At 40.8% G+C, this 11,304-nt stretch overlaps 4 protein-coding genes across 4 annotated transcripts; all 4 read right to left on the bottom strand.

Annotated features, from left to right (window-relative positions):
• Window positions 1-378: 378 nt before the first annotated feature.
• cldn8.3 (claudin 8.3) lies at window positions 379-1,448 on the bottom strand. Its single transcript, XM_052577015.1, has one exon. The coding sequence runs from the start codon at window positions 1,434-1,436 to the stop codon at window positions 411-413; it is 1,026 nt and encodes a 341-aa protein (XP_052432975.1). The 5' UTR covers window positions 1,437-1,448; the 3' UTR covers window positions 379-410.
• A 3,319-nt stretch (window positions 1,449-4,767) lies between these two features.
• cldn8.1 (claudin 8.1) lies at window positions 4,768-6,057 on the bottom strand. Its single transcript, XM_052577023.1, has one exon. It carries the CDS (start codon window positions 5,807-5,809, stop codon window positions 4,997-4,999), a length of 813 nt encoding a protein of 270 aa, XP_052432983.1. The 5' UTR covers window positions 5,810-6,057; the 3' UTR covers window positions 4,768-4,996.
• A 912-nt stretch (window positions 6,058-6,969) lies between these two features.
• On the bottom strand, window positions 6,970-8,506 carry LOC127972976 (claudin-8-like). Its single transcript, XM_052577021.1, has one exon. It carries the CDS (start codon window positions 8,406-8,408, stop codon window positions 7,515-7,517), a length of 894 nt encoding a protein of 297 aa, XP_052432981.1. The 5' UTR covers window positions 8,409-8,506; the 3' UTR covers window positions 6,970-7,514.
• Window positions 8,507-9,716: 1,210 nt separating this feature from the next.
• Window positions 9,717-11,304, bottom strand: LOC127972981 (claudin-8-like). The gene has a single exon (XM_052577027.1). The coding sequence runs from the start codon at window positions 11,251-11,253 to the stop codon at window positions 10,570-10,572; it is 684 nt and encodes a 227-aa protein (XP_052432987.1). The 5' UTR covers window positions 11,254-11,304; the 3' UTR covers window positions 9,717-10,569.

Genomic DNA, 11,304 nt, shown 5'->3' on the forward strand with positions numbered 1-11,304 from the left:
AATATATATACTTTTTTTTTTTGTAGTTATATCAAGCTCTAAAATATTTTATTGGGTTGAAGTTGCTTAGAAATAATTATTTGTGAGTAAAAAAGATGAATTTAACAATCACAAGTGACTAAAAAGCCATGTAAATTAATTTGTAATTAAAAAGAGTAAAACCTGAAGAATACTGAAACTTCTGGAATTGTGGAAAATATAAAAATTCTTTATAATTATTATATTTAAATATTTTGATACACTTTCAGTCTCTTTGGTTGAAAAAATAAAATAAAAGTAGTGGAGAATATTAATTATAACTTTTTTAAATATTGTCTTTGATAATGCGGTCTTTGGGATGAAAAAGAGCTTTTCAAGAGCCTCATATCCCCACAAAACATTTGTTTTTTAATTAAAATTCATCAAAACACTTATATGCGCAATGCAGTGCTACTGTCCGAGCTGTACGACTGCATCCTGGAGTAGTTGTACCCTACGAAGAGTGGATTCTGTGGCACAGGATGAAACGTGGATCCGGTTGAGTATGAATTGTACGGATCACTGACAGTGCTTCCCTTAAAGTGTGTGGAAAGCTGAAGTGGGTAATGTCTGTTCCTGGGTACATACTGCATCACATTTTGGCCATAAGAGTTTGGATTCTGACCGTTCTGACTGTACACTAAAGACCCCGTGGCCATGGCCTGCATACTGTAGGGTGAATGTTGACCACTAGAGGGCGTAATAGCGTAGCTGAACACGGACACCGAAGGCTGTTGAATGGAAAGACTGTTGCTCTGGACCAAAGGCTGGTGTCTCATAGAGTTAAAGGTGTGGACGTGGTTTGAAATGGGTTTGTTAGCTGGTGGACGAGCATGAAATGAGACTGGTTTGGGATCAACACGACGACAAAGAAATATAACTCCAGACGCCAACAGAAAAGCACTAGTTACCCAACCGATATACAGCGCCTCTCCTAGTTCCCTGCGCTGGGCGTCAATCAGTAGAGGGTTGTAGAAGTCTCTAATGATGGTGTGGGCCGTCCAAGAGACAGGGATGATTATGCAGAAGGATGCTAAAATCTGCATTACCCCCGTGGCCATCGTAATGAGGCGTTTGGCCCGCGGTTGATCCCTGAGACACAACGTGCAACGAAGGCCTACGAGAGACACAAGCAGCCCGACTCCAGACAGAGCCAGAGCACAACACGTCAACCCACGGGCCGCCTGCAGCTCCGGCGGCAGGAACAGCAGAGAGTCGTAGACTTTGCACTGCATGTGGATGTTGGCCTGTCTGAAGCACGTCATCCACAGACCCTCCCAGCGCGTCTCCATCACGATGATGTTCTCACCGATGAACGCCGTCACTTTCCACATGGGAAGACTCGTGACAGCCACCGCTCCGATCAGACCCATGATGCCCAGACACAGAGCGATGAGTTCACGCTTGCCCTGAACCATCACTGACTATGTCATCAGTTTTCCTAAAAGTAGAGGAACAGACATAATTGGTTTGGAAATTTACATGAGAGGCTTTTGGCACAGGATGCTTCTTCCATTTAATCGGTCAAGTGTTTAACAGCACTAGACTAATGCTTTTAAATGCAAACAGCATTAAGGCAATTTTTCACTTTTAAGAGCCACTGCCAAAATATCTACTATAATAAATAGCTTTTATACACTATTTTGGGATTTACAGTACTGTGCAATACTCACGACATTTGCTCTAAGATTAATGGTTTTGAATCTTTTGCTTGCTCTATTTTGCTTTAGTGTTCCAGTATCAATTTTAGAAACATTCCATTGCATTGCAAATATTGTTAACGATTTTAAGTAGCCTAAATTAAGGTTTGTATTTAGCATGCATTAAATTGATCAATTTAGACTTTCATCATGTCGCAAAATATATATTTTTAAATGTGCTGTTTCTTTGAAAATGTAGAATGATTCCCATACAAATCTGAAGCAGCACAAAAAATTTTCAACATTGATAATAATCAGAAATGTTTCTTCAGGAGCAAATCAGCATATTAGAATGATTTCTGAAGTATCATGTGACAATGAAGACTGTAATGATACTGAAAATTCAGCTGTGTATCATAGGCATAAATTACATTTTACAATAAATGTAATATAGACGATGGTTATTTTTCAATTGTAATAATATTTCACAATGTTACCATTGTTAACTGTGATCGGTATGGCTACTTTTAAATAGATAAAGATGCTTTCAGCCTCATGATGGTGTAGTTATTACCTCCACCAACAGGGTCTCTGGACCGATAAAAATCTTGACCTCTTGACCTTTTAAACAGAATTCACCATTTCCTTTAACATGCTCACTTTAATTTGCATCAAATTATGCTCAGTTTGGTTCTTAATCATATGTTTAATTCAGTACCTAAGGTTTTATTTTTTCTTCTGAAGAACATGTTCCTTAGATGACAGCAAACCGCCCTGAACAAATGAATGAATCCACTCACCCTGTTCTGAACAAAGATAATCCTGTTGGCCAGGGATTTAATGTCCAAATCCAGAGGTCTCGAGTCTGTTAACAGGTGTGTTAGATGTAGTAAATGATGTTTCCAGATTAAACAGGACAGTGTGGTATTATATGCTTCAACAGCTTCATGTTAAACTTACTTTCTTTGTTGTGGGAAAGTGGCGTAGCTGTATTGTGATTGGTTGAGGATGATGAGGGTAAGTGGAGATGCTGATGCTGTGTTTACTGACCAGTGGTCATATATGCTGCCAACAAGGTCTTTCTCACATAAACAAACACTCTCTCAAATGAACAGATGACCTTGACTCACAAAGTTACACAACTCTCACACTTCAACACTAGAGAGAGCCGCTGCGCAAACCTGGTTACAGGTAAGTTAGCTCTGTCAGGGATGTTCAACTAGCCACTTAAGTGTCCTTTATTCACCTGTTAGGCAACGAAGAAATAAGCTATTTTATGTGAAGACTTCCTATTCATTAGGCGCTATAGATAAAGTGTAGTAAATGGTAAAATTTGGCTATTTTGTGCTGCAAACCACAGTAATAAATTAAAATCATATGATGAGAAATACCAGTTTACAATATTAATCTGCATAAATAAATAGAAGTTAATGACACCGAAAGCATTGAACAAAAATGCCTGCATCCTTTCTAACCTACAGTTTTGTTAACTATGTTTGGTTGCTGCTAAAAGCATTATCTGTTTTGGCTGTCATTATTGTCATTTATCATGCATACGTTATATCCAAAGCACAATGTGTAGTTTAGTTTCACCAATGACCAGTAATATTCTGGGTCACTTCTGCCTGGTGATGACCCACATATTTTGCATTAGTAACCTGAACTGATGCCGCCACGGTGCATATTACCTAATACCTCCGTTTTAAAACCTACTGGGTTGTCTTGCTGTTTACTAGCCTAATAACTCCGGTATAGCTAACTTTAAAAAAGAAGCATCCTCACTGAAACTGAACCACAGAAGTGAGTGATTTAGAACACTCAGCAACTTTTTGCTTCACATGAACAGTAACTAAAATAGGACACAATTGATTTATGCTTAGCATATGTTTGACCAGTATTGTTTGGTATTAAATCAAATGCAAATTAATTTGATTTTTTTCTTCAATGAGCTCATCACAGTGCATTCTGGGATTGCATTCTTCTTGAAGGATGGCAACAAAAGAATCTCATCAGACAAGCTGCTGCCTACATTTAGTTTACATTTAAGCTGATGCACTCGATATTACAGCTCCCAGTGAAACAGGTCTCACACCTTACGTCTGTCTAAAAGTATGCAGTTAAAACTTTAAAGCTGCGTGTTCAGTTTTCATGTGTGGGTGTGTATTTCTCAGTTTTCTCAGATAGTTTCCTGGTGCTGTTGTAGCTCTACTATACTAACAAGCAGCTCTTGTTTGACTCATTCTCTGGGTGTGTCTGTGTCAGAGACGCTCGAGACAATAGTCTTCTTACGTTTCACTGCGGCTTTGTTTATTTGAAGCTGCAGGGCATAAAGATCTTGAACGCACTGAGCTGAACTAAATCACCAAATTCAGCACCTGCCTGTAACTCAGACATGTGACTTTTTGAGGAAACATGTCCTCTGAAGCATATAGATGAACAGATTTCTTCTGAGAACTATTACTGTGTAAATACACAGCAGAAACCAGAACACAATCTTTGAAAACCACCTGTAAATGCAGAAAGATATGAGGAGGAATAGCAAATATCTTATGATTAAGGATATGTTTTACTGGTTTATTGAGTTAAATCATTGTATTGTGCTTTGATATTTACATAAAAAACATAATATCTGAATATTAAACATGTATTTCCTTGTTTTTATTTTAGACAGCTTATAGATAGCACAAAAATACCTCAAATTAAATACTTAATGTAATTTTCAATGAATCATATAAAACAAAAACATTATTTTTTTATTTATTTTTTTTACAATTCTTCATCTCAGTCAGCTCTCTTACTTGCATATTTAAAAAATGCCATTGAAACTATATTTAAATTCTGTCAAAAACATCCCCAAGAAATAAAAAGAAAAATATTTAATGTAGGACTAAATTTGTTACATTTTAAATCATTTTTTTTTTATTTTCATTACACCTCTGGTTAGAAGTCCATCTTTCCATCTCTCATTTACACCTATTTAGACATTTAAAAAGCCAAAGTATTCAAAAACATTCCTAAGAATGAAACTGGAAAAAATAAAATGTAGGCTCAAGTTTGTTATATTTGAACACGGTTAAATATTTCCAAATAGTACTTATTATCTTTTGTAAAAAAAAAAAAGAAAAAAAAGCTTTCTTTAGAAGTCCTTTCCATCTCCTGCATAGATATGAGTAGAAATAACATCTAAACGTAGCCAAAAACATTCCCAAGAATGAAAAAATAAAATAAAATGAAATGCATGACTAAAAATCCTTTTTTTTTTTTTTTTACTTTTGGTTGTCCTGTCCATTTCTCTCTAACACACACATACACAAGCCTGTGAAATGTCCGGCTGGATTTCAGAGATAAGCCACGGCGCTGCGGGCGGACGGATGTCGGGACGGTTGTATGAATGACTGCTGTCTGGAAGGCTGAATGAACGACTGCTGTCTGGACGGTTGATATGACTGCTCAATGAACGAAGGTGGCCCGGACGGGTGACTGTACACCGAGCGAGGCTGAGGGTGGTAGGCCACGGGTTGTGGCTGATAGGGCACATAAGGTGCGTTCCTGTTGTACATGTACCTCCGATCCGGGCCCTTGTCCAGAGGCCCGTTGCAGCAGGTGAATATGCACCCACCAGCGAATAAGAAGGCGGAAGACACCCAACCAATGTACAACGCTTCCCCTAGTTCCCTACGCTGGGCGTCGATGAGCAAGGGGTTGTAGAAGTCCTGGATGATGGCGTGTCCGGTCCAGGAGACGGGGATGAGGCAGCAGAAGCAGCCCGCTAGGATCATGCAGCCAGCGATGATCAGAACCATCCGCTTGGCGCGGTCGTTCCCTTGAATGCATGCCGTGCACCTCATCCCAGCGATGGAGATTAGTAAACCCAGCCCTGTCAACGCAACAGAGCAGCACATGAGCCCCCGAGCGGCCTGGAGGTCCGGAGACAGAGCCAGCAAAGAGTCATACACCTTACATTGCATCCGAATGTTTGCCTGCCGGAAGCAGTTCATCCACAAGCCCTCGTAGCGGGTCTCCATCACGATGATGTTCTCCCCGATGAAGGCCGTCACCCGCCACATCGGCATCCCGGTGCTGGCCGCCACCCCGATGAGGCCGATCAGGCTCACGCACATTCCCACGATCTCCAGGGCACTGTTCGCCATGATTCCTGGAGCCTGAAGAGTGAGGACTGGTATCGACTGTGAGGTTTTGCATCCCGCTGGAATGGGAGCTGATAGGTGTTCACCTGTTCCCAGCCTCCGCCCTCTCGCTCAGGGGAGGGAGGGAACGCCAGGGCAGGTTGCTATGAAATCAAATCCCCCCGGCGAGTGTTTGTGTCTGGTTTTGTGTCACTGGGGGAGGAGGAGGAGCACGTAGCCATGTTGATGTTTGTTCAGCAGGCACCATTTTCTGGCAGGGATCTGGACTGCTGTCAATGTTTAACACCACTGGTGCTGCGGCTCATTAAACTGCTGTATGATATGTCCAGAAGAACATTTGTGAAGTCAGCTGATGCCTTAATATGGTTGTTTTACCTTTAGTTAAAGGTGAAATGTCTGTAATTTCTGTGGAACTGAATGCTGGATGCTGAGTGGTTTCTAGCATGTGGCTCAATGGATGCTAGGGTGTTCTGAGGGAAAATCAGAGAGCAACCACATAGCAACATGCTAAGTACCAGTCAGAGCATAAGCAAACCCCATAGTAACATTCAAAAAAAACTTTTGGAACCCCTCTGCAGCCGCATAGCAACCTTTATACCGTCAATCATTTTTGTAGTTCTATTTGATGCGGAGTGCTTTTTAGAATGTTGCTGTGCAGCTGCAAAGGGGTTTAAAATGTACTTAGAATGTTACTTTGAGGTTGTTACAGTGTTGCTATGCAGCTGCAAAGGGGTTCTACTTTTTTGAATGTTGCAATGCAGTTACTAAGAGGTTCTAAGAGGTTTCTAGTGTCTTAACAGCTACATTGTAACTGCTCAAAACACCTTAGCAGCTGCATAGCAAAATCTTAGCAACCTTTGTGTATTTTTGTATTTCTATTTAACGGCAAGTTTTTTTAGAATGTTGCTATGCAGAACACCCTAACAATTACATAACAACATCATGAAATCCACTCATAACATCTAGAAAATTTTGCACTATTCACCATTTTCTTCAGACAGTTTACAAAATCAAGCTTCTGTGGTCTATTAGATGGCTGACAGTAACTAATATTTTATTCATTTTTTATCAGAGAGTGCAGATATGAATTTGGATCATAACATTGTTTTGCAGCGTTGACTTTTTCCAGTTACATCTAGGTCACTTTAGCTCTCACAAACACAGTCAGTGCTGGTGAATTTGCATTAGGGGTGTGATGCTTTGAGTTTACGGAGCAACAGAAGACAAACATACACTGGAAAACCACCTCGACTGGTTCGACCAGTGCCGCCAACACTGGGCTAAGAATAAAACAACAAAATGATGTCATCAATCTACAGTCCAGGAACGAGTACATCCACAGTTCTTTTCACACATTTATTTAATACAATTAAAATCAAACTAGTGCTTTAAAAAATGGAAAAACAAAGCGGAAAACAAACACAATCATATGACAGAGTTAACATTAAGTCCCACATGTTGGTGTTCTTAATTTGAGCACATATCGCATATCATTTCTGTGCAAATTACAAACAGTCTTTTAGACAAGAAGGAAATGCATTCAAATTAAGAATGTAAAATTAATATTCACATATACAGTCACAATTAATCAAATGAGGCTCCATCAGTCCTGCTTTCTTCTCCCAATGCAGATCGTTCCCAACTCAACTTCCTTTTCGGAGTCTCTATAGAAGATTTTAGTGGTGAAGCACAGCACTCACTGTGTGTCTCAGTATCTTGGAGGGTTATACACAGTTGGGACAGGAGAATAGGCCGGTTGATAGTTGTACCCGGGCTGGTATCCGTACGCAGGCTGGTATCCATATCCAGGTCTGTAGGAGTAGTTATACGGAGCCGATCCGGCCCGATACATAACAGACGCCATGTCCATCTTATCCTGGGTTCGTGGTGCGTGTCGACAGAGCAGAATCACCCCAGCACTGAAAAGCAAAGCTGAAGTGACCCATCCGATGTACAAAGCCTCTCCAAGCTCTCTCCGTTGGGCGTCGATCAACAACGGGTTGTAGAAGTCCTGGATGATCACATGAGCCGTCCACGACACGGGAATGATGGTGGTCAAGCAGCCAGCCAAAAACAAACACCCTCCGCTCACCAAAACAATGTGCTTGGTTTTGGGACGGGAGTCTACCAGACGGGTGCAGCGCATGCCTACGGCCGACACGATGCAGGCGAAGGTGCTCAAAGCGACGGAGGCGCACATGAGACCCCTGGCAGCCTGGAGGTCTGCCGGGAGGAACAGCAGAGAATCATAGACTTTGCATTGCATTCTGATGTTGGCTTGCCGGTAGCAGTTCATCCACAGTCCCTCCCAGCGCGTCTCCATCACGATGATGTTCTCCTGGATGAACGCCGTGACCTTCCACATCGGGAGGCCTGTGACGGAGGCGACCCCGATCAATCCGACGAAGCCGATGACCAGAGCAACCACCTCGCAGCACATGGATTCCCGTCTCTTTCTCTTCTCGTGCTTCACCTGCTCATCGTACATCTCTTTCGCCGACTTCTCATCTGGGTATCCCGTGTACACAGTGTCCCCGTAGGCTTTATCCGCGTAGGCTTTATCCGCGTAGGATTTGGCCAAGTAAGACCCGGCGTAAGACATGATGGTCAAGTGCCAGGACAAAACAAGGAAGGATCAGACACTGATGTAACGCTGCTCTCCTTCACTGCGGTGTGTTTCTCAACTGAGCCCGGAAGATCCAGATGACAAGTATTTACAGACAAGAAAAATGTTAATGATGCTATGTGAACAGACTGGTTCATCTGCTCCTGGAGAATCTGATAAACAGCTCGAAGGAAACTGGTGACACTTGAAATGCTTAAACGAACCTGCCCACGGCTTTACAAATTCTACCATTAGGGGGCTTCTAAAGAAGAGTGCTTTTCTTCAGAACAAAATGCAAGCACAGAATAGCTTGTGGGAATTTTTAATTATAATGTAATTAAAGACAGATTTTAAGGTAAGGTTGTTTTCGAGACCAAAAAAAGAAAAAAAAAGAATTTTTTTTATAAGAATTTAAAAATATATATTTTTTAAAATATATATGACTTTATGAAATTACATAACATGCTCATGTACATGTAATAATAATATAAATAATAATAATAATAATAATTATACAAAATTACCATTAAATAAATACTTAATAATTTACCAATCAAACTAAAATGTATCAAACACTGCAAAAGAAAATACAAATATTTTATAACATACATTTGCATAATTTTATTGCTCAAGTTATATAAATAGACTACTACTACTACTACTATTTAATATAAAATAATAATAATTATTAATTATAACTATATTATAATTATTGTGGATGCTTTTATGAACTATACACACACATAAAATACTGTATGTTGAATGAATACAGCTAAGGAGACTCTAATTGAGTTCTGAGTAACGTTTCATTTAAGTTTCAGCTTCGTCTCATGTTTTTTCCTAATATTCCCGGGGAAAAACAAACAAATCAAACCATCTCTGACCAAAGCTCTGACCATCTAATGGTTCATCTCTTGGAAGAATCTAACGGAAATGTTTGTGTTCATATAAAAATCTCTGATACTGATTGCATGCTTCAATATCTTGGCAAATCCAAGCAAAGTTTGAGGTATCTTCTAAAACTCTGAGAGATCTTAAAAGAAATCTGAGAAGCAGAAGACGAAAGCAAAAGTCTATTTGTTTTCCACTGGGTTTCACTGCTATCTAATAGAAACAATCAAGATGTTAAGCATACATCAAATTTATTTTTATGGTCAAAAGAAACTCCTTGTTCCTGGACTTGAGTTCCACATGAAGTCCCTGATCTGCTGCTTTATGTCAGCGAGAGGTCAGGTGAGATACTGAACTAGAACCTGACCAATGATGGAGGTGGAACCTGAGAGGCTTTAATGTCAACACACACACACACACACACACACACACAGTAGGTATCTCCTCCATCTAACAGTAGTCCATCGTCAGTGTGGTTTACATTTAGTTTCACTTACAGTAAATGGCTTTGAGTGTGTCAGATGCAAATCAGCAGACACAGACAGACATGTCATGTTTTCTTCTCCTGTGTGCTTCAGTCGCTGGAGTGAATATAACTGATGCAACTGCATTTAAAATAAAAGGTAGATACAGTAAAAAGTTATAGGAATACATAATAGACTATTTGATAATTAACGGGAAAAATACTTTTTTATATATAATTTATAACTTTTATGGCACAAATAATGCATTTTTGTAGATTACCCCGACAGCTTTTTTACTCTCATTCACAATTTCATAATTCAGACATGTATAGAAATAGCTGGGTAAATCATATTTACAGACGTACTGACAGATGATAATTTTCCTACAAACACAGAGCTACAATAAATCAATCCCCATAATATTTAACAGTCCTACATTTATTTATAAATAAAAGGAATACAACTTTTTTTGCAAATGATGCAGACATTTTAAAGATTACAGTGAGATCCTTATTAGTCTCATTCTTCATTTTCTAATCTTGAATATAAAATAAAAAAAGCAGTAAGTAAATCATATGTTTGTGGTAAATTTCAGTTTTAGCTTACAAGAACAGAACTACAACACAAAATGTTTGCAAATATAATCTACAATCATATCATCAGACACTAATGTAGTTACGGAGGAACATTTGCTCTAATTATCCAGGATTCACTACATTGATTCATATGGCCAAGAAACATAAATTGAGTTCAAAATTTGCTAAGAAATAAAACTAAAAAGAAACGTGAGTGAGTTCTGTCTGTCAGACGTACTGACTCTGCCGGTACGTGTCTGAAGAGGGTGTCCGTCCCATCATTCTCATCCCAGCCTTGTCCTCTTCCACTGTGAAGTATGGTTTCTTCTCCTCCTCGTCTTTTCTGTGACGGGGGCCGTAACGACACAGCAGTATCACCCCCGCGATCAGGAGGAGCAAGAACGTGGCGAAGCCCACATACAGCGCCTGTCCGATCTCCCGCTTCTGCGCCTCCAACACCAACGGGTTGTAAAAGTCTCTGACGATGGTGTTTGTGGACCAGCTGACCGGAAGAAGAGTGGCGAGGCTGGAGACCACGAACAGACACCCACCCACCAGCAGGATCACGTTCTTGCCCCTGGAGTCATCATGGCAGCAGTCCGTGCCTCTCATCCCGCAGACGGACACCAGGACGGCCAGGACGGCGAGAGTGATGGAGGCGCACATGAGCCCGCGGGCCGCCTGGATGTCCGCCGGCAGGATGAGCAGAGAGTCATAGACTTTGCATTGCATGTTGATGTCCGCCTGGCGTATACAGGCCATCCATAACCCCTCCCACAGGGTCTCCATCACGATGAGGTTGGACCCGATGTACGCCGTCACCTTCCACATGGGCATGGCGGTCACCGCGATGGTCCCCACCAGACCGATGGTGCCCAGAACCAGAGCCAGGATCTCCAGCTTAGCCCTCATGACGGCAGAAGTGAGGTGAACGTGGCGGGTTTGATTAGATGTAGACGGGTT

The sequence above is a fragment of the Carassius gibelio genome, chromosome B15 (genome assembly GCF_023724105.1).
Source record: "Carassius gibelio isolate Cgi1373 ecotype wild population from Czech Republic chromosome B15, carGib1.2-hapl.c, whole genome shotgun sequence".
In the NCBI taxonomy this organism is placed as follows: Eukaryota; Metazoa; Chordata; class Actinopteri; order Cypriniformes; family Cyprinidae; genus Carassius; species Carassius gibelio.